This window comes from Sapajus apella, unplaced genomic scaffold, assembly GCF_009761245.1.
Source record: "Sapajus apella isolate SASKATOON/1434 unplaced genomic scaffold, GSC_monkey_1.0 scaffold71, whole genome shotgun sequence".
In the NCBI taxonomy this organism is placed as follows: Eukaryota; Metazoa; Chordata; class Mammalia; order Primates; family Cebidae; genus Sapajus; species Sapajus apella.
Window position 1 is genome coordinate 7,819,946 of NW_022437011.1, and position 24,417 is coordinate 7,844,362.

General features: G+C 39.5%; 1 protein-coding gene across 8 annotated transcripts in view; it reads right to left on the reverse strand.

The window, feature by feature from the left end:
* The window catches only part of FAM13B (family with sequence similarity 13 member B), a 120,143-nt gene that overhangs the window by 49,444 nt on the left and 46,282 nt on the right, over positions 1-24,417 (reverse strand). For 6 of the 8 annotated variants that reach the window (XM_032250362.1, XM_032250363.1, XM_032250368.1 and 3 more), the window contains 4 exons: positions 22,722-22,899; positions 22,271-22,412; positions 17,462-17,557; positions 12,447-12,604 (listed from right to left, as the gene is read on the reverse strand). In XM_032250362.1, coding sequence (XP_032106253.1) covers positions 12,447-12,604; positions 17,462-17,557; positions 22,271-22,412; positions 22,722-22,899 — 574 coding nt within the window. The remainder of the gene's footprint in view (positions 1-12,446; positions 12,605-17,461; positions 17,558-22,270; positions 22,413-22,721; positions 22,900-24,417) is intronic. The other 2 variants (XM_032250367.1, XM_032250365.1) reach the window with 1 other exon arrangement.

Sequence of the window (24,417 nt, forward strand, 5' to 3'; positions counted from 1 at the left end):
AGTTTAAGGAAAGCAGACTGCAACATGAGGTCACTACTGACAAGGAGGTACCCAATCAAGAGTCTACAATTTTTTTCCTAATTACTTTGCAATTTTTCAGGAGGTGGGCAAAGAGGAATAAAATTTTGAATTTAGCTAGACCTCTCTAAAGAATATATAAGCCTAATCCAATATAAGCAGAGAAAACAATCTGTTTTCATTAATCACACTACTATACCCAGGGACATAAATTATAAATATGAAATTACTAAAATATGCAAAATAGGTAGAGTACTATTGTTCAATTATCCAATTTGAGAAAAGCATTTATGGCTAACTTTCAAGTCTAAAAATCGGATAGCTTCCGGATAAGTCATGCTAGAACCATACCAAAATTACCATATAAAAAACTATGGTTTCAAAAAATAAACATATAAAACAAAACAAAAATAATAATCACATGCTCCTTTAAAACCAAAAGCAAAAATCCTTTCCTTACTTTCCCCATCAACTTAGGAGTACTTTATACCAATGACAAGAGTATACCAAAAGATTTCTCACTATTACAAAGTTAGTCACTAAGTTATATATAACAAGTCTCTAAAATATCAAATGCATCATTTATAGGAGAAGGAAAAGAAGGAGAGAACCTGTCAATATTTATCATGTGCTAGAACTTAAAAGATTTTCTTTTTAAACTCTAATAAAACTTTCTTACTACCCAGAGCATAAATTCTACCTGTTACTGCTCAACATTTCTGGTACTTCCACTAAAGTATGACTTCCTTTTTAAACTCAAGTGGAATCTAGATAGTGAAAATGTGAACTGATAAAATCTGTCAACTGAAATATTTTGCAAACTATATGATTCAATGATGAAAGGAAAGAAAAAAGATACTATTACAGTTAGCATACTCCTCTAGTCAACTGAAGGCACATTTTCTCAATAATAATAGGGGATCCACAGAATGAAGTGGAAACCAGTCTTAAAACCCTAAACTCACAGCTCTTCCTAAATCATTTACACCCTCTTTCCTGCATCTTATCTAAAATTGAACCATCAGAAACCAGTGAACTCATAAGAATGAAGCCCTAGCATCAGCAACCACAAACAGCGTTTCAATTTTTCATCTTCCTGGGCCGGGCGCGGTGGCTCAAGCCTGTAATCCCAGCACTTTGGGAGGCCGAGGCGGGTGGATCACGAGGTCAAGAGATCGAGACCATCCTGGTCAACATGGTGAAACCCCGTCTCTACTAAAACTACAAAACATTAGCTGGGCATGGTGGTGCGTGCCTGTAATCCCAGCTACTCAGGAGGCTGAGGCAGGAGAATTGCTTGAACCCAGGAGGCGGAGGTTGCGGTGAGCCGAGATCGCGCCATTGCACTCCAGCCTGGGTAACAAGAGCGAAACTCCGTCTCAAAAAAAAAAAAAAAAAAAATTTTCATCTTCCTAAATTGAGTTTTAGCAAGGTATGAGAAGCACAACTTTAAATGAATTTTTTAACACAAAGTAATCATTTTTTGGTTTGTGGTTTCTTAAGCATGAGCGTAAATCAAAAATTACCTAAACCTCAAGCCAAAACAAACTTTCTTAATACAACACGAAAAAGATTATAAGGCAAGGGAAGAAAAGATAAAAGCTCTTTTAGAACTCTTTTCCTTTTTTTCTTTTTTTTTTTTTTTTGAGACGGAGTCTCGCTCTGTCACCCAGGCTGGAGGGCAGTGGTGCGATGCTGGCTCACTGCAACCTCCATCTCCCAGGTTCAAGCAATTCTTCTGCCTCGGCCTCCCATGCAGCTAAGTCTGCAGGCATATGCCACCACACCTGGCTAATTTTTGTATTTTCAGTAGAGACAGGGTTTCCCCATATTGGCCAGGTTGGTCTCAAACACCTGGCATCGTGATTCACCAGCCTCAGCCTCCCAAAGTGCTGGGATTACAGGTGTGATTACAAAGTGCTGGGATTACAGGTCACCAAGCCTGGCCTCTCTTCACATTTTTTAAAGGTAAAAATTCCCCTAAAGTTTGTACATTTAAATATAAAGCTAAATGATAAATGTGTGGATATAATGCAACAATTCAGAAACAACCTTGAGATTTCCATGGACTTCACAGATTAGACTGAACCTCAGGATCAATCGACCAAAACTACTGCTTTTCCATGCAGCACCCTAGGCTGCTCACGCCTCAAAACTCCACCACCATTTATTCCACTCTCAACACAGCTTAAATCTTAACAAAACATGACAACTACAGAAATAACAAATGCATGAACAGACCAATCAATATAACTCACACACAAACATTTAAACCACTGTCTCTCAAAAAGTGGTCTGTAAACCTGAGGGTACTTGAAGCCCTTTCTATAAAACAGAAGACCTACCTTCATACCACTTGCCCTTTTCACTATCCTGACATTTGCATATTTTCAAATTGTTTTAAATTAGGAGGCCATCAGGCTGAAATGGCTCCAGTGCCTTGGCTTCCCATGTAAGTAAACTGAAACCTAATGTCAACAGTAAAATGACTAATGAAAACCCACCAACTAACGTCTATCTAGGAAATTTCCACTGGATCATATCCAAGTAAGGTAAATGCCTAGCCAATCAAGTTATTTCTTTACTTCTGCATCCAGTCTATAAAAGCCCCACTGCTCAGGCTGCTAAAGTGGAGCACTCTGAACCTCCTCTGGTTTTGACTGCTGTGTGATTCATGAATCCTTAAATGCTCAAATAAATTCTTAAAATTGTTGTTTAAAGTTTTCTACAATGACAATGAGAAATCAACGGTAGAAAAAATTGCTTGGGGTCTTAGCATAAGTCCAAGCTAGTAGTACTGTGGCCACTGTATTCTTCCTCACCAGCCACTTGAAACTTTTTAAAAACTAATCACTTTTATTATGGAATACCATTTTTACTTGAAAGATAGACTAACATCTAAACCATGGTTATTAGGACTTGAATGCTGGCAGACATTTTCTCAAAAATGACCATGACTCTCACGTTAAGAAAAACTGACAGACAACATGACAAAATTTGAAATTTCAGGCAAAAATCAGAATTCTGGAAAACCTCTATCCTCCTCCATAAGTTCAAAAACATCTAAGTACTTAAAGATGCTTACGATGCAATCAATAGTGACATTAAAGAATGTGAACTTTAACAAATGTGTGAACATCTGGAAGATCTATAGAACTCAGTGAAGCAATCTTTTCCGAATAACCAATATACCATACCCCATCCCTGTAATGGTCCTCTTGCCTGGGTCACAAGGGCAGCCCCATCTTTTCAATGTGGAGGTAGCCAAATCCCTTGGGCTCATGCACTCTGTGCTCTGGCAGACATGGAGTTGCCTGTATCACACCAGAGCCATACCTAGAGTGGCAGAAGAGTATGATGCCAGGCATAACGGAATCTTGCCAAGGTCTCCAAGGTCCCCCCAATCACTGGCGGCCCCTCTTTTGTATTTAGGCTTCCCCAACCTCCCGTAGGCCCTTACACTGAAGGCCTGTAATTGATTTCTCAATTGCCTCATGGTCATTCCTTTTTTCTTTTGAGACAGTGCCCCACTTAGTTGCTCAGGCTGGAGATCATGGCTCACTGCAGATTTGACCTCCCATACTCAAGCAATCCTCCCACCTCAGCCTCTTAAGTCACTGGGACCACAGGCATATGGCACCATACCCAGCTCATTAAAAAAAAAAAAAAATTTTTTTTGGTAGAGATGAGGTTTCACTATGTTGCTCAGGCTAGTCTCAAACTCCTGGTCTTAACCTCCCAAAGTGCTGGAATTACATGTGTGAGCCAGGGTTATTCTTTCACTGTCTTGGACAAAGGTCCTGGCTTCTTTTTAGATGACTAATCTCCTTATTAGATGGCAGTCTGGCCACACCTTTGGTGACCTCTCTCTAATAAGCTTTCTTGTTCTTTATAATACCAATGGGCTGAGAATTTTCCAAATCTTTAAGTTCTGCTTCCAACAATTCCATCTTTAAATCATTCCTCTCAAAAAAAATAAAAATAAAAAAATAAAATAAATAAATAAATAAATAAATCATTCCTCTCTCCTTACATTTTACGATAAGCAATCAAGAGGAACCAGGCAACTCCTTCAATACTTTGCTTAGATTGTATTTCCTCAGCCAAATCTAATTTCACAGCTCCCAAGTTTTATGTTCCACAAAACACTAGACCACGAACACAATTCAGCCAATTTCTTTGCCACACCTTTCCTCCACTGTCTAATAACATGTTTCTCATTTCTATGAGACCTCATTAGAACGGCCTTTACCATTCATATTCACAACCACTTAGTATTCTCTAAGAAAACTGAGGCTTTCTTTAAAGCTCTTCTCCCTTTCTTTCTGAGCCCTCGCCATCATCAGACTTAATGGCCCATTCACAGCAATACAGGCTTTTCTGGCATGTTCCTCAAAACTCTTCCAGCCTCTACCCATTACCCAGTTCCAAAGCAACTTCCACATTTTAAGTATTTGTTACAGCAGCACCCACTCCTCAGCACGAATTTTCTGTCCATTCAGGTTACTATAACAAAATGCCACACACTGAGGAAATAAATTTATTTCTCACAGTTCTGGAGGCTGAGAAGTCTGAGATCAAGGCACCAGCAGATTAAGTGTCTGGTGGGGGTCCACTGATAAGACTTTTTTCACTATGCTCCCATTTAGAGAAAGAGGTAAGAAGTCTTTTCTCAGGTCTTCTATTAAGGGCTCCAGTCTAATTCATGAGAACCCCACCCCCATGGCCTAATAACCTCCCAAAGGCCCCACTTCTTAATACCAAAACTTCCAGATCTTAACAGGTACAGATTAAATGGAGAAGAAAATGTAAGAATCCTTCACGCTAGATATTCAAGAGATTTGCAAAAATGTAAAACAATGCCACTAAAAAAGTTTAGGGAATTAGAAAACAGTTACTTTTCATTTTAAAAGAAACATTACACTAACATGTAATATACTTATTGTTATTTTAAAAAAATAAATAAGGCCCAGTAATCCCAGCACTTTAAGGAGGCCAAGGCTGGAGGATCACTTGTGCCCGGGAGCTTGAGGTTGGCCAGGGCAACATAATGACACCTTGTATCTACAAAAAATAAAAAATAGTAGTTGGGTGTGGTGGTACGTGCCTACAGTCCCAGCTATTCACAAGGCTGAGGTGGGAAGGTCACTTGAACCTGAAAAGTCAAGGCTGCAGTGAGCTATAATCATGCCACTGCACTCTCTAGCCTGAGCAACACCGCAAGACCCTGTCTCAAAAAAATTTAAAAATTAACTGATTTTCTCAGTTTTAATTCCTAATATCATAAACACCAATAGATATAACACACTGAAACAAAAGTTCTTTAGAGTGCCCAATAATTTTTAAGTGTGTACGGGGGCTGTATAACAAAAATATCTGAGAAGCACTAACTTAAAACTAATAAAGGAGAAAGAACTTATCAATAAAAACCCATGAGGTCATAAATAGTTATATTTCAGCTACAAACAGAAGCACCCAGGCTGGGTATGGTGGCTTATACCTATAATCCTAACACTTTAGGAGGTTGAAGCAGGCAGATCACTTAAAGCCAGGGGTTTGCGACCAGCCTGGCCAACATGGCTAAACACCATCTCTGTTAAAATGACAAAAATTAGTAAGGTATGCTGGCATATATTGGCAGTCCCAGCTACTTGGGTGGTTGAGGTGAGATAATCCCTTGAACACTGGAAACAGAGGTTGCAGTGGGCCAAGATTGTGCCACTGCACTCCAGCCTGGGCAACTGAGCAAGACTCTGTCTCAAAAAAAGAAGCAGGAGCAGCAGCATCATTCCAAAGTACAACTTGGCAAAGAAATACTTCCTGTGGTTAAATTTTCTGTTTTTATATCTAATGTGGTAAATATCAACAAGTATAGTCCACAGTAACAAAAGCTCATTGGAATCCTCAATTACTTTTTATAAGGGCACTAACATTTGAGACCAAAAGTTTGAGAACTGCTAACTTAAACCATTCCCCAAGTGTTTATTTCTCTTAGGATTCCACCACTTTCCTAGGCTACTTCTGAAGAGAAATACAAAGCAGGCTACCTAATATTTCCAGTAAATGTTTGCAAACTACTTCATAGGAATACTAAAAAAGATGACACGTTAATTACCAAAAGTTCAATCTCCAGTTTCTTTTTTTTTTTTTTTTTTTTTTTTAGGACGGATTTTCGCCTTTGTTCCCCAGGCTGGGGTGCAAGGGCGCGATCTCGGCTCACTGCAACCTCCGCCTCCCGGGTTCAGGCAATTCTCCTGCCCCAGCCTCCTGAGTCGCTGGGATTACAGGCACGCGCCACCATGCCCAGCTAATTTTTTGTAGTTTTAGTAGAGACGGGGTTTCACCATGTTGACCAGGACGGTCTCGATCTCTTGACCTCGTGATCCACCCGCCTCGGCCTCCCACAGTGCTGGGATTACAGGCTTGAGCCACCGCGCCCGGCCTCCAGTTTCAAATTCATTAAAAGTTCCCTATATACTAAGCCCTATGCATTTTAGGGAAATTTCTCCCCGACTTTCCTTTCATCCAAGGTAGTATCAAAGAATATGTTTTATATCTCTTCTATCTCAGAACACTGACACATTTGCTATATATGTAATTTTAATCATATTAAGTTGAACATTTAAGAAAATTCCATCTTGCTTCTAAAGCTCTATTCATTCAACATATATACTGAGTGCCTATTCTATAGCAGACACTATCCTAAGTGTTATAAATATATGAGTAAACAAAATCCTGCTGTCTCATCATTTACTTTCTAGGGCTGGAAGATAGACAATAACAATAATAAACGTATGTTAAATGGTTATGAGTTTTGGACAAAATAGAATAGGCTAAGGGAGATCAAGAAAGGAGGATGAGGTGGTTATCACTGAGAAAGTGACATCTGAGCAAAGAACTGAACATAGTGAGAGAACTATGCAGCTATCTAGGGGAACATCTATCCAGACAGAAGGAACAGTCCAGACCAAAGGCTCAAAGGTAGAACATGACTGATGAATTAAGGAATTTTATTATGGCCAAAGGAGAATGCCCGAAGAGAGAGCAACCAAGAGATAAAGGAAGAAAGGGTGCAGCAGTTAGGGGTGGGTTGGGGCAGTGTGTGTACATAGAATAGAACCTTACAGGCCAGTTAAGAATTTTTGGCTCCTTCAATAAAGAGACGTTGAAGGGATTTGACCAAAGGAAGGAAATGCTCTTAACTCTCTGAAGAGTTCACAGAAAAATAAAAAAATAAAATAAATGATCTGTTTTTTGTTTGTTTGTTTGTTTGTTTGTTTTTTGGGACGGAGTTTCGCTCTTGTTACCCAGGCTGGAGTGCAATGGCGCGATCTCGGCTCACCGCAACCTCCGCCTCCTGGGTTCAGGCAATTCTCCTGCCTCAGCCTCCTGAGTAGCTGGGATTACAGGCACACGCCACAATGCCCAGCTAATTTTTTGTATTTTTAGTAGAGGCGGGGTTTCACCGTGTTGACCAGGATGGTCTCGATCTTTTGACCTCGTGATCCACCCGCCTCGGCCTCCCAAAGTGCTAGGATTACAGGCTTGAGCCACCGCGCCCGGCTTCAATGATCTGTTATTTTTTAAAACAACCGATATGTTATACTAATAAAATCAACTAGACTCAGTGAAGTATTTTTATATTTATAAGAAACAAGAACAAGAAGCTTAAGTAGATTGCTGCAGATTAGAAATAACATACATCAATGGGAGCTGGGTGTGGTGGCTCATGCCTGTAATCCTGATACTTTGAAAGGCTGAGATGGGCGGTGGAGGTCAAGAGTTCAAAACACCAGCCTGGCCAACATGGTGAAACCCTGTCTCGGCTAAAAATACAAAAACTAGTCGGGTATGGTGGTGGGCACCTGTTATCTCAGCTACTAAGGAGACTGAGGCAGGAGAATTAGGAATCTAGGAGGCAGACATTGCAGTGAGCCGAGATAGCCCAGCCTGGGCGAGAGTGAAACTTCATGTGAAAACAAACCAAAAAAAATGGATATCCTTGTTTAGCAGAGAGACATGCAAAAATAAATATCTTTAAAAAAATTTTTACAACCCTAATCATTCTTTCTGAAAGCCTAAAAGATCAAACATATCTGTTCTCTCTAACTAGCTGTAGGCTTCATTCCACTTCAATTTTTCATTTGTTTATGTCTTATTAACCACTTATGAAATGGCATGCATTTCAATTTACTTTTAATTTCCGAGGACACATCAATAAACAACTTCAATCTTCAGCCTCTATCTCAAACAATAACATCTGTAAAAATAAGTTGCCATTAAAATAAATGTAAAAACAGGTAATTTATAGAAAATTCTAACGTGAGCATCTTTAATAACAAACAGAATAAAAACTGAAAACAGTCTGAAGGTACTACACACCATGGATATTTTTACTTTCAAGAGAATAATTAAATTAAAATTTTCATAAATAAATGTCAACTAAAAAACAGCAGATACTTCTACTCTGATGACATTATAGTACCTGAAATGTATTATAATGAGGCAATAGATACCACCGGAAAAGTAGTCATGAGCACTTTTTAATCTTTAGACACTTTATCAGCCAAAACTAAAATAAAATGAAAATGTATAGGTATTAACGGAAACATATAAATATCATCACTAAATCTAGGAGACCAAAATGGTAGACACGTCTGCCTAATAACCCCACTCCAACATTTTGGCAATAACCCTGTTTTCCCATGGGAAACTAGCTCCTCCCTCCATCCTACACAGTCCTCAGATACGCATAAATCACAATAACCAGTTCTACACTGGCTAGGGGAAGAGACACCTAACTAAATGTAGGGCAGATCCTCTCTCCACCACCCTACAGGTATCTACTTCTGAGCAGAATAACAGACAGAACTCTCATAGCAACAGCCAAATGCTGAAGAGATTCTTCAATGCCCCTGTATTTCTAACCTTCACAAAGCTGCCCATGTTCTTATCTTTGCACTTCCATTTGACCGTAGCCCAGAATCCTTCATACAAATAAATTGCTTTTTCTATACTTTAACCAGAATGTTTCTAGGACCCGCAATTAAAGAATCCTGACAACCGGCCAGGTGTGGTGGCTCAGACCTGTAATCCCAGCACTTTGGGAGATGAGGTGGGCGGATCACCTGAAGTTAGGAGTTCAAGGCCAGCCTGGCCAACATGGAAACCTCGTCTCTACTAAAAATGAAAAATTAGCTGGGTGTGGTGGCACAGGCCTGTAATCCCAGCTAATTGAGAGGCTGAGGCCAGAGAATCACTTGAACCTTGGAGGCAGAGGCTGCAGTGAGCCGAGATCAAGCCACTGCACTCCAGCCTGGGTGACAGAGCAAGACTCTGTCTCAAAAAAAAAAAACAAAAAAACCTCATAAAATGACTATGTTGGAGGAAAGGAGGATTCTCTACAAAACCAGACAGATGATCAGAGAGAAGCTATGAGTAACATGTATTTGAAACAATACTTAAACTTGCTGGTAAATACTTAATGAATTCACTTGGCTAAATCAGCACTCTCCAAAAGAAATTTCTGCAATTATAGAAATGTTCTATATCAGGTCGGGCACAGTGGCTCATGCTTATAATCCCAGCACTCTAGGATCCAAGGCAGGCGGATCACCTGAGGTCAGGAGTTCAAGACCAGCCTGATCAACATAAAGAAACCCCATCTCTACTAAAAATACAAAATTAACTGGGCATGGTGGTGCATGTCTGTAATCCCAGCTATAATCCCAACTACTCAGGAGGCTGGACAGGAGAATCGCTTGAACCCGGGAGGCAGAGTTTGCAGTGAGCAGAGATCATGACATTGCACTCCAGCCTGGGCAACAACAGCGAAACTCTACCTCAAAAAAAAAAAAAATGTTCTATATCTGCACTGTCCAACATGATAGTCACTTGATACATGTGTGGCTACTGAGCACTTGAAATGTGGTCAGCACACTATGGAAGTAATTTTTAAATTTTAATTTTTATTAGTTTAAGTTTACATTTAAATGTACTGAAAAGTATTACAACAAGGCAACAGATACCACCAAAAAGTAGTTATGTTGTACCACTACTAGTGGTCGGGCACAGTGGCTCACACCTGTAAGCCCAGGAGCTCAAGACCAGCTCAGGCAAAATGACGAAACCCCATCTCTACAAAACATACAAAAACTAGCTGGGCATGGTGGCGAGCACCTGTGGTCCCAGCTACACAAGAGGCTGAGGCAGGAATATTGCTTGAGCCTAGGAAGTGGAGGCTTTAAGTGAGTTGTGATTGTGCCACTACACTTCAGACTAGATGACAGAGCAAGAGACCCTGTCATTAAATAATAATAAATATACAGAAGGAGATAGTGGCCACCTTATTAGAGAGGAGAGCTCTAATTAACAAAATTAGAGGCCTGGTGCAGTGGCTCATGCCTATAATCCCAACACTTTGGGAAGCAGAGGGGTATGGATCACTGGAGGCCAGGAGTTTGAGACCAGCCGGGCCAACATGGTGAAACCCCATCTCTCCTAAAATACAAAAATTAGCTGTGAATGCTAGGTGGCAAAAATTAGGTGACATGTGCCTGTAGTCCCAGCTACTTGGGAGGCTGAGGCATGAGAATCCCTTGAACCCAGGAGGCAGAAGTTGCAGTAAGCCGAGATTGTGCCACTGTACTCCAGCCTGGGCAACAGGCAGGTCCAAAAAAAAAAATAATAATAATTAACAAAATTTAAAACACCCATTTAAATTTATTGCTGTAAGGTCCTCAAGAAAATACTGCAAGTGACAATGTAAACTGGGTCACATCCTTTAAGTAGTCCAGAAATATTTATCAAAAGCCAGAGAAAGGTTCACTCTTTGATTACAGCAAATTTATCCAAATAATTTAAAAGAAGGAAAAAAGGGCCAAAGAACAAAGGTGGGTTTTTTCAGTAGCAGTACAGTACTGACAAGCTAGCTGAAACAGTTCAAAATATCAAGAAAAAAGAACAATAGTTCAAATGCAAATAATATCTGAACATACAGATATCTTAATATATAATTAAAATACAGCTAAGAGATCATCAAAAATATTAGAAGGTCACGTAAACACATATAAAAGCAAAAACAAAATGTTAAATCAGGGAACAGAGAGAATAAACATTTTAATATATCAGAATTATGATCACATTTGAAGAAACCAAACATAATATAAAGATCCAGAGGCCTACAGAGAAATGTAATAGTTGTATTTTGCAGCAGACTCTTAAAATTACTTTGTTATTTTCCTGAATGGCATTAGATAGTTCTTCCCTTAGATATTACCAGTTACCTTTAAATGACATTTTGCTTTCTGACTCAAATTATTACTTCCTCTTTTTTTTTTTTTTGAGACGGAGTTTCGCTCTTGTTACCCAGGCTGGAGTGCAATGGCGCGATCTCGGCTCACCGCAACCTCCGCCTCCCGGGTTCAGGCAATTCTCCTGCCTCAGCCTCTTGAGTCGCTGGGATTACAGGCACGTGCCACCACGCCCAGCTAATTTTTTGTATTTTTAGTAGAGACGGGGTTTCACCATGTTGACCAGGATGGTCTTGATCTCTTGACCTTGTGATCCACCCGCCTCAGCCTCCCACAGTGCTGGGATTACAGGCTTGAGCCACCGCGCCCGGCCCCTACTTCCTCTTTTTAACCACCATTCCACTGAACACAAATTAAATGAAAAATATCTAGTGGATTAAATATATAGCTGTATCCTCTTAATTAGAAAGGGTTACTAAACCACGGAGCTTTACATAGAACTAGCATAGAATTTAGCAGACCTAACGATCCACGAGTATGACAATGTAAACTGGGTCATGTCCTTTAAGTAGTCTGGAAATATTTATCAAAAGCCACAGAAAGGTTCACTCTTTCTCTTGAACTCTCTAAAGCTTCCTTAATAGTGTGTCCAATGGTCCCAGCTGTGTGCTGTGATAAGGCCTTCAGCCTACCACATTTATCATTTATCGAATTTATCCAGTATGCCATGTAAATATTGGCATTTTATACATGAGAACAATTGGAAAGCACTATCTTAATGGATCAGAGTTCCATCCTTACAGCCTAGTTATAACTAACTGTAGCCTGGAAGCAGGATATACAAGTCAATTCAGCCACTGTATCCTTCTCCAAAGATGCTACTTCCAGAGGTTCTAAAATTTTCTCCAGCCCAATTAATAAGCTAACACAAAACAAATAAACTTTAAGAAGTAATATTTGTAAGACATTATATTTTTGAAAAAAGGTATTAACACTAATAACTGAAAATTCCTTAGCAAGACTACATCGTTAAATTTTAAATTTTACCTCTTGCTCTTTTTCACTCACAAATGCCAAACTTTCACATATAGTTAGTGTATATTCCTGAGTGCTTGAGTGAGTCTACAATTGGAATGACATACTTAAAAGCTAAAGTTAATTCAACTGAGCTATTACCTTGTTGATGCTTTAACACTATTTGATTCCAAGACATTTTCAGTCATCCTTAATTGTACCACCTCTGGCATGTCATTTGATTTTTCTGCACCCTCTTCTGGAAGTTCTTCAATATGACCCAGCTTTTCATCTTCCTCTTCCTCAGAAAGTTCATTAACCTATATAAATAAAAGGAAATTCAGAATTAAAATGTAATGAAACTGTTAATTAGCAAGTCTAAGACATATTATTCTATGAAAATTTTGAACACAAACAACTCATTTTTATTTTCTGATTTCCTAGGACCAATGTCTGTTGTGGAGTAAGTAACTGCCAACTTTCTCATATCAAAATAAAATTGCAACCAGACAAATGTAACATTTTGAAGCAGGAGGTAATGACTGCAAAATTGGCATATCACTAGGAATATAAGTAAACCTATAAGGTATAATTAACATTAAGAAAACTTAATTTTCTAACTAGTTTGGTAAATGTAACACTTACAACAGACTTCTAATTAATCTGATTGCCAGATGTCTTAAGTCATTTTAATACAGAGTAAGTGTGAAAAAAGAAGGGCAAAAAAAATGTTGCCTTAAGATGTTAGCTACATTTTAGAAAATGTCAGATACCTTCTAAGTGATTCAGACTGAATTATTTATGAAGAGATGGGATTCTACAAGGAAGGACTCATATTTTGACCAGTAAGCACAAGTCAAGGTTATAATTCTCTTGCTAGCAGAAGCTCTAAAACACCCTCCATTATCAAAATGGCTAGGTAGGTAATCAGTCTAGTAAAAAGATACTGAAATACTGGAGATGGAAAACCAGCAAAATATTTTCAAATGAGTTTTTAAGTTATCCCAAAGAAGAATCTATCTATAGAATGGCTTAATATAATTTAATACTAGTCATTAAAGACGCTGAACAATAAAAGTATGCTTTTTCTCCATTCTAGAAAAATACAATATAAATATCTAGAATAAATGTGTTTACTACATGTAACAGTGTATTTTTCCTGATAGACAAAAACAGTTGCTAGAATACTAGAATACTATCAGAAAGTAAAACTGCAACCAAAAGAAAGGTAATTACACTGTGATATTCTATCACACTCCTAATCAACAAGTACAGAATGCCTATTTTAATATATAATACAGGGTAGGTACAGTGGCTCACACCTATAATCCCAGCACTTTTGAGAGGCTGAGGTCGTTGGAATCCTTGAACCCAGGAGTTTCAGACCAGCCTGGGCAACATGGTGAAACTTTGTCGCTACAACACATACAAAAATTAGCCAGGCATAGTGGCATGCACCTATAGTTACTACTCGGGAGGCTGAGGTAGGAGAATCACTTGGGCCCAGGAGGTCGAGCTTACACAGAGCCGTGATTGTGCCACTGCACTCCAACCTGGGTGACAGAATAAGACTGTCTCAAAATTAAATGAAGTACAATACAATAGTTAAAAGGTAGGCATCAGAGGCAGAAATATCTATATTCACACATCTCTACTTGCCCCTATTTCCAACAACTAAACTTCTCCAAGTCTTACATATAAAATAGAGATGCTATACTAACTACCTCACAGAGCTGGTTGAAAGGATTAATAAACATAACTTCTTCAGCAATGTCTATACATAATAAGCAATGATACCTATCATTGTAACTAAAATTGTCATTTCTTTTAGTTTCTACATTTCTTTAATAGATCCTAGTTTCTACATGTAGCATCATTTTCTTACATAAATGAAGAGAGTATCTACCATTCAAACTACAAACTAGCTAAAGCAGGAGGTCTCCACCACAGGTCTATAGAGGTCACTAGTCAGATGGGTCACTAAAAAGTCATTATTAACAATTGTTAGGCCGGGCGTGGTAACAAACATCTGTAATCCCAGCACTTTGGGAGGCTAAGGTGGGTGGATCACTTGAGGCCAGAAGTTCGAGATCACCCAAGATCGAGATTTTGGCCAACATGGCCAAATCCAACCTATCCTAAAAAATACAAAAATTAACTGGATGTGGTGGTGTGTGCCTGTAATCTCAGCTACTCGGAAGGCTGAGACACGAGAATTGCTTGAACCCAGGAGGCAGAGGTTGCAGTGAGCCAAGACTGCACCACTGCACTTCAGCCTGGGTGACAGAGCAAGATTTTGTCTCAAAATAAAAAATAAAAAAAGGCCGGGCGCGGTGGCTCACGCCTATAATCCCAGCACTTTGGGAGGCCGAGGCGGGTGGATCACGAGGTCAAAAGATCGAGACCATCCTGGTCAACACGGTGAAACCCCGTCTCTACTAAAACTACAAAAAATTAGCTGGGCATGGTGGCGCGTGCCTGTAATCCCAGCTACTCAGGAGGCTGAAGCAGGAGAATTGCCTGAACCCAGGAGGCGGAGGTTGCGGTGAGCCGAGATCGCACCATTGCACTCCAGCCTGGGTAACAAGAGCGAAACTCCGTCTCAAAAAAATAAATAAATAAATAAATAAATAATAAAATAAAATAAAAATAAAAATAAAAAGTGAAGCATTTAGTTCACATTTAAAGTACATGCAGCATACTCTGTATAATTCGTGTGCTTGTAAATATCTTCCCTAGTCTATCCCACATCATGTATAATGCTGATAAGGACTGAAAAATCATGGGCCTAAGTGATTAACTGAGAGGTAAGATTTCTACACAAAGGTGAAAATCTCAAATGACAGATCAGGTTTTAAAGTAGTTCAAATGGCCGGGCGCGGTGGCTCAAGCCTGTAATCACATCACTTTGGGAGGCCGAGATGGGTGGATCACGAGGTCAAGAGATCGAGACCATCCTGGCTAACACGGTGAAACCCCGTCTCTACTAAAAATACAAAAAATTAGCTGGGCATGGTGGCGCGTGCCTGTAATCCCAGCTACTCAGGAGGCTGAGGCAGGGGAATTGCCTGAACCCAGGAGGCGGAGGTTGCGGTGAGCCGAGACCGCCCCATTGCACTCCAGCCTGGGTAAAAAAAACAAAACCCCTCCCCCAAAAAAAAAAAAAAAAAAAAAGTAGATCAAATGGAAAATTATCCTCTTTCCTCATCTATGTATTTAATAACTAGTGAAAGTTGAGAAGACATACTTAATATCCACCTGGTAATCTAAGCAAGGAAAACACGGGCCAAAAAAAAAAAAAAAAAAGGTTTTCAGAAGTGTAAAAGGGGGCCAAGTGCAGTGGCTCATGCTTATAACCCCAGCACTTTGGGAGGCCAAGGTAGGTGGATCACCTGAGTCCTGGAGTTTGAGACCAGTCTGGCCAACATGGCTAAACCCCATCTCTACTAAAAATACAAAAATTAGCCAGGCATGGTGGCGAGCGCCTGCAGTCCCAGCTACTCAGGAGGCTGGGGCAGGAGAATTGCTTGAACCTAGGAGGAAGGGGTTGCAGCAAGCCAAGATCATACCACTGCACTCCAGCCTGGGTGACAGACAGAGACTGTCTTAAAATAAATAAATAAATAACGGCGAGGGAAAGGAATTATGGGAATTATTTTGGTTTATTAATAAAAGGTTGGGCACAAAAGCAAAATACCAGAAAAACATTTAAAGAAGACTTTTAAAACCGAGAAGAAAAACTTATTCAGCTCACTCTTTTATGGTACAGAGATATTATTATTTTTAACATAGTTTTATTTGTTTTTGAGATGGAGTCTTGCTCTGTCAATCAGGCTGAATGCAAAGGTACAATCTCAGCCCACAGCAACCTCCACCTCAAGGGTTCAAGCAATTCTCCTGCCTCAGCATCCCGAGTAGCTGTGATTACAGACGCATGCCTCTATGGCTGGCTAATTTTTGTATTTTTAGTACAGTGTTTCACCATGTTGGCCGGGCTCGTCTGGAACTCCTGACCTCAGGTAATCCACCCACCTCAGCCTCCCACAGTGCTGGGATTACAGGTGTGAGCTACCATGACTGGACTATTTTAACATATGTTCCATCACACTTTTTAAAATCATTTTGTGGGGCCAGGTGTGGTGACTCACATCTGTAATATCAACACTTCAGGAGGCCAAGGCAGGAGGATTGCTTGAGGCAGGAGGATTGCTTGAGGCCAAGAGTTCAAGACCAACCTGGGTGACACAGCAAAACTCTGTCTCCACAAAAATTTTAAAAAATTAGCCAAGCATCATGCCTGTAATCCTAGAACTTTGGGAGGCAGAGGTGGGTGGATCATCTGAGGTTGGAAGTTCGAGACCAGCCTGACCAACATAAAGAAACCACGTCTCTACAAAAAATACAAAATTAGCTGGGCATGGTGGCACATGCCTGTAATCCCAGCTACTCAGGAGGCTGAGGCAAGAGAATCGCTTGAACCCGGGAAGTGGAGGTTGCAATAAGCCAAAATTGCGCCCTTGCACTCCAGCCTGGGTAACAAGAGGGAAACTCTGTCAAAAAAAATTAAAAAAAAAAATTAGCCAAGCATTGTAACACATGCCTGTAGTTCCATGTACTCAAGAAACTGAGGTGGGAAGATCACTTGAGCCCAGAAGTTCGAGGTTACAGTAAGTTATGACCATGCCACTGCACTCCAGCCTGGGTGGCACAGTGAGACCCTCTCAAAAAAATAATAAAATAAAATCATTTTGTGTCTAAAGTCAATAGCTCTGAGGAACTATGAAAGCCTTATACTTGATTATATTGAATATATTATATTCAATTCAATAAGCTTTATGGAAATTGATAGTCTCTACTATTTTCACCAATAGTCAACTAAAATACGACGAACAATTGCCTGTTGGGTTTTCTTCTTTCCCCTCCCAACTTCCAGGCCTCCCAGTGTAACTTCCTGCACTAAGAACTGACTCAATTATTTTGAGCTAGAGAAAGCATTAAAGAAGTTGGGTTAAAATGCTCTCTTACCCCACACTAATATTCAAAGTTTTTCTTGGTCCTCTCCTTGTCAACATGACCTTCTGCTTATCAACACTATTTTGTTCAGAAGTTATTTTGACCTTGCTCTACCTATGCAGCTGCCTCAACTTCACTTATGGAAAACCCTCATCCATACTTACATCTCTTCTTTCTTTGACTGCTGTAATTCCCTTCTCTAGGGCCTCGTGAAATGCCTGCTCTCCAGACTCCAGCTTGTGGAGAATGCTGCTACCTGCCTTCTCAAACGTATAAAGAAACATCGTTATCACCTCCATCTTCAAACCACTCTACCGGATTCTCATTCATTTAAGGATCTATATACAAAATCCACTTGACTCTGGATCATCCTTCAAGCACTCCCTGTTCACCACCTCCAGCCACTTCTCTCTCTCTCATATTATTAATAAAAATATCTACTACCTGGAAAAGATTCTAATAGCCAAATACTTGCATTAATGGGGTGAAACTATAAAATAATTAAGTGCTGGATAAACTTTGCTTCCTTCAAATAGCAAAATCAGGAGAAAAATCAAAGCACTTCCAAGATGGGTTAGGTCTGCCCACGTCTTTAAATATGTGGATAAGAAATTTAAAATATTTAAGAACACAATCAAATTGTGCTCAGTTTGAGGATACTTATGTTTACCTAAATACCTTATCAATTCTGCTTCACTAATCAAACTGAAGTTATCAAATTCACTTACCAAAAAACTTCATAAATCTGTACTTTTGCTATTTGTAAATCACTTACATTCCAGAAACATAATAACAATTGATAAGAAAATAGATTCTAATAATTAACAACATGAGACAAGATAATTAAATGTACGGCATGTCTGTCAGGACCCACTGCAGTACTTCATTTATTAAGCATAGTTAAATATGCTAACATCCTTTTTTCTTTTTTTTCGAGACAGGGTTTCACTCTGTCACCAAGGCTGGAGTGCAGTGGCATAATCTCGGCTCACTGCAACCTCTGCCTCCCAGATTCAGGCGATTCTTATGCCTGAAGCTCCAGAGTAGCTGGAGCTACAGGTGTGCACTAGCACACCTGAATAATTTTTGTATTTTTAGTAGAGATGGGTTTTGCCCTGTTCACCACGCTGGTCTGAAATTCCTGGCCTCAAATGATCCACCTGTCTCAGCCTCCCAAAATGCTGGGACTACAGGTGCAAGCCACCACCTTGTATGTCCTTTTTTCTATCCATAGGCAAATGTCCTTTTTTCTATCCATAGGCAAACACGCAGAATTCAAAACTACCTCAAAGTGCCTCACCATTCTATTTAATGCCAAGTACAATGTAATTTTTTTTTTTTTTTTTGAGATGGAATCTCGTTCTATTGCCCAAGCTGGAGTGTAGTGGTGTGATCTCAGCTAACTGCAACCTCTGCCTCCCAGATTAAAGTAATTCTCTGCCTCAGCTTCCTGAGTAGCTGGAATTACAGATGCCCGCCACGCCCAGCTAATTTTTGTATTTTTAGTAGAGACAGGGTTTCACCATGTTGACCAGGCTGGTCTTGAACTCCTGACCTCATGATCCACCCACCTCGGCCTCCCAAAGTGCGGGAATTACAGGAGTGAGCCACTGGTACCCGGCCAGCACAATGTATTTTAAGTCAATTTTTCTAGTGCTTAAAAAAATACAAAACTACTGATACAATACATGTGATATATAGATACTTCGGCATGCATAAGCAAACTATGGGAGAAAAGAAATTATTGCAGAATTATAGCAAAATATAAAACATAACCAAGGCATACTCTGCAGACTCTACAGAAGTCAAGATATAAATATTAAGTTGACATTACTAGTTCTTAGAAGTCAAATCATCTTAGAAATATCAAAAATAAATGACACAAACATCATGTATACTATTTCATTTTGATAGGCCGTTACTCGTATTTTTGAAAATCACTGAACTGAAACATAAAGAAAATAGGCCGGGTGCAGTGGCTCATGCCTATCACCTCAGCACTTTGGAAGCCAGAAGCAGGCAGATCACTTGATGTCAGGAGTTCGAGATCAACCTGGCCAACATGGTGAAGCCCAGTGTCTACTAAAAACACATACGCATACACGCACGCACACGCACGCACGCACACACACACACACACGCCAGGCTTGGCAGTGCAACTGTAGTCCCAGTTACTTTGGAGGTGAAGCACAAGAATCACTTCAACTCAAGAGGTGGAGGCTACAGTAAGCCAAGATTGCAACACTGCACTGCAGCCTGGGCAACCAGAGCAAGCCTCCATCTCAAAGAAAGGTGGCATGCAGAACTCACCAATAGGTGGGATTTCTTTTGAGCATCAAAAAACATCAAAGGTTTAAGGTGTATCTATCTACTTATCCTCTTCTTGTCATTTTGCTTCAAGCACGAATAATTTAAAAGATGTATCAGTTCTTTAAATCAAGTTTTTAAGTCAAGAACTGTATATGATAACTGGAACCCCTCAAAAAATGTGGCAAAAGTTCCATGTATCACTAATTCAGGCTATAAATTCTACCTACTTAATTTATGACATACACACACACAGACACAGATTTCATCCTCAGTCTACACACTGCAAACTCTAATCTGGCACCTATTCCTGTTCCTTTAAAGTTCCTGATACTTAGGAGATGCAAAGGAAGAAAGAAAAGAGAAATTAGAAAAAAGAGAAGGGGAGAACGGGAAGGAGGGGAGAAGGAAGGGAAAGCCAAAGATAAAAATGCTTACATGGACGGTCGCAGTGGCTCACACCTGTAATCCCAGCATTTGGGAGGCCGAGGTGGGTGGATCACCTGAGATCAGTCAGAAGTTTGAGAACACCCTGATAAACATAGTGAAACCCCATCTCTACTAAAAATACAAAAATTAGCCAGGCGTGGTGGCAGGTGCCTGTCATCCCAGCTATTCAGGAGGCTGAGGCAGGAGAATTGCTTGAACCTGGGAGGCAGAGGTTGCAGTGAGCCTAGATCATGCCACTACACTCCAGCCTGGGTGACACAGCAAGACTCTGTCTGGGGGCTGGGGGTGAATGGATGCTTACATGAAAAACTGAAGAAAGTACAAACCCCAAATATTAAAAAGTATTACTCATAAAAGTTAACAAAAGCATAAAAACTCTTTTAAAGTTAGGCTGCCCAGAAAATGAAACTTCAAATACACATAATGAGATATAAGAATTATCAGGACTAATGAAAATCTGTATGATAAACAACTTCTCAGAAGATGATGTTTTGTAATCTCACAGCAAATGAAGGGAAGCAACCATGCAAACCTGAATACATTTAAGAGTGACAGGGCAGCTTCTAAATATTGTATCAGAAGCAAAGAGAAACCAAAATTGTTCTCAGAAAACCAGAATGCACCATCCCCTTTCTAAGTGGGGACTGATACTATGAATCAAATAAATTGTAAAGATTCTACCCACACAATAGGAAACTACAAGAAAATAATGTGCTCTCTATATTCCAATAAGATCTCCAAGACACACTGTTAACTGCTGAGACAAAACGAGGGGCAAAACAGTGTGGAGAGTATGCTACTTTCTTGTGGGAAAAAACTGTCGGAAAATATTTACTCGTATTTGCTTTTAAAAACTGGAAACACAATAAACCAAGGGGAGGAAAGAAAGAAAAAGTGAGTATGGATGACAGCAAAACATTTTAACATAAATTCTACCTTTTTAAAGAAACAGGTGAATTATTGTCATTTAAAAAAAAGTGACTTCACAGGTTTTAATGTTAATAAAAGTTTGGTGGCAAACCACTTAAGTGCAGAAGAAAAACTTCAACATAGACCTAAATCACAAATTTTAAACCTGAGAAGACTGAACTAATATGGCTTTGCAATAAATTGTAATTACTCAGCTTCAATATTCCCATTTCATAAAGGAGAAAGTATGAGCCTGTATAGTCTCAACCATCAAGATTATAAGCTTCTAAATGCAGTGGCTTATGCCTATAATCCCAACATTTTCAGAGGCCAAGGCAGGAGGCTTGCTTAAAGTCAGGAGTTCAAGACCAGCCTAGGCAACATAGCAAGACCCTGTCTCTGTAAAAAATGAAACAATTTTTTAAAATATTATAATGTAACCTCAGAAAGAGATTTTAATAATCTAGTTACCAGAATTTAAAAATTACCTGCCACTTAAACGATTAATATCCAGATGTTTCTCATTAATGACAATTCTACCATTGTGTTAATCTGCTGTATTACTGAAGAAAAACTTCAAATTTTAAAAAATTTGTACTGAATCTTTCCCTCTAAATTTCTCACTCCTTGCCTATATTCCTCTACACTAGAAGTTTCTCTACAAAAAAAAAAAAAAAAACAAAAACAAACACATTGCATTATCCTTACAAAATAACAATAGTTAGAAAACAAACAAAAACAAAAAATCTCTACCGTATACTCTGATTTCAGTGCCTTTTCCTTATTAATTGAATTACAGAAGACAGGATGTTACTTAGGAAAAAAAAATCATAAACGTGCCACCTACTGATATTACATATACTAACCAAGATAATTACTTCTAGGTCACGACTTAAATTCCACATATGTCTGTGGCAAGTCTTTAAGAGCATATTATTCTTTTTTTTTTTTTTTTTTAGATATACTTCAACTGGATTTTGGTTTTTTTTACCCAGGCTTGAGTGCAATGGCGCAATCTCGGCTCACCGCAACCTCCGCCTCCTGGGTTCAGGCAATTCTCCTGCCTCAGCCTCCTGAGTAGCTGGGATTACAGGCACGCACCACCATGCCCAGCTAATTTTTTGTATTTTTAGTAGAGACGGGGTTTCACCATGTTGACCAGGATGGTCTCGATCTCTTGACCTTGTGATCCACCCACCTCGGCCTCCCAAAGTGCTGTGATTACAGGCTTGAGCCACCGCGCCCGGCGAGCATATCATTCTTAAAAAAAAAAAAAAAAATTATCCATCCAAATAGAATAGTCTCACCTGTTCAGTAATTGAACTCAAATCATTAGATGAAAAATCTTCCTCTTCATTCTCGAAAAACTCATAGTAGTTTTCCAGAAGTCCAGCCATGATCCTGCTCACTATTTCTTGCTCTTTCATATCTTCCACATCTGTGTATATGCTAAGAATAAAAGTCCAAATTGAATTGAGAGTTCTTAAATCAATCACAGGTAAAATTGGAAGAAAACCAGTGAACCGCTTCATAAATATGGGCAACTTATAACACCATTCTGTGCTTCCATTTTCCCATCTGGAAAACCTACCTACCTAATTTGTACCCTGTTCACAAAAATGCTGTAAGGATTAATCAGATCTAGTATAAAAAATAATGGTTCGCTGAGCAACCTATGATCCTTGGGAGACAATATAATGATTCTATTTCACATATCTAATTTTTAAAAATTAAACAAAAATTTTTCAAACAACTTACTGGAAGACATCTGGACCAAAGACAGCAGCCAAAGAATCTGCAGACCAAATTTCTTCATGATGTGATGCTACATTGGCTAAAAATCTACACAGAAACTTTAACAAACTGTAATTAACAGGTGGAAGCTGTTGCAAGAGGAACCTCAACTTTCTTCCAAATTCATCTTCATTATTATAATCTATAAAATATAATGACAGGTTGTTTTTTTTTAATAAAGCAAAAAGCAAAGCTCTGATATTTTGCCAGGTTCACATTACTCCACCCACATCACCTTTTACTACAACAATTCAAAACCTCTTCACTTCCTCTACTGGGGCCAAATGCCTTAGGACTTTGCATTTCACTTATGAAATGAAGAAGAGGTGGAGAGCGGGAGCTGGAAAAAAGGAACTCAACCCCTTAATTGCTGGAGGATGTTTTCCTCATCTATTACTCATTGGCTCCAATTCTCTAGTTTTTTTTTGGTTTTTTTTTTTTTAATTCTCATCCTACTGTCTCCAGCATGAACGTACCTGTGTTTCCACATTAGTGCCAACACTAAGAAGTCAAAATGCACTGGCCATGCCAGTCAATACAAACCACTAGGGAGCAAAGCAGAGATACAATTTGAGGGGCTAATAGCATCAGTGATATCTTTCAGCTTGGACGAAATGAAAAACAAGGAACGAACAAGGTAACAGAGTGATTTTCTTCTCCTGGTTTCCTGAAATGAACAATTAACTTCAACAATATCAGCAGAACTAAATTAAAAAGTCTTTCATTTCTCCTCGGTTTTTCTACTCTAAATTGATGTTGGTTTCTGCTTATCAAGCAAACTTTATCACAAGTTAGGCCCTGTATTTATCATGTCAATGAGTTTTCATTAACAGAAACTAGACCCATATTAATCCCACTTGATTGGTGAGGATCCCATTTGGGAGAAAAGAGTGCTCAGAGGTCCTCTCGAAATGAAGTGATTTATTGCTTCATGAGTAAAAACCAACTCAATTATGTTTCATTTTATATTTTCCCCAGGTTCTTAAAATTATTTTATTGAAAAACTCTTGGTAAAAGGTTATGGTCATGATATTAGCCATCTCTGCTAAATAATACTAGTCTAGAAAGTTCATCAGGAAATAGAACTCCAGTACTATGTTTAAGAAAAAATTTTGGCCTGGTACAGTGGCTCACGCCTGTAATCCCAGAACTTTGGGAGGCTGAGGCAGGCATACTGCCTGAGCTCAGGAGCTCGAGACCAGCCTGGGCAACATGGCGAAATCCCACCTCTACCAAAAATACAAAAAGTAGCCAGGTGTACTGGCAAACACATGTGGTCCTTGCTATTCAGGAGGCTAAGGTGAGAAGATGGCTTGGGCCTGAGAGGCAGAGGTTGTAGTAAGTCAAGATCACGCCACTGCACCTGGGTGACAGAGTGAAACCCTATCTCAAAAATTAAAAAAAAAAGAAAAAAAATTTTAAGTTTATCAAGAAAGGACAGCCGGGCACGGTGGCTCACGCCTGTAATCCCAGCACTTTGGGAGGCCAAGGCGGGCGGATCACCAGGTCAAGAGATCGAGACTATCCTGGCCAACATGGTGAAACCCCATCTCTGCGGGGAAAAAAAAAAAAAGAAAAATTGGGCATGGTGGCGCATGTCTGTAGTCACAGCTACTCGGGAGGCTGAGGCAGAATTGCTTGAACCCGGGAGGCGGAGGTT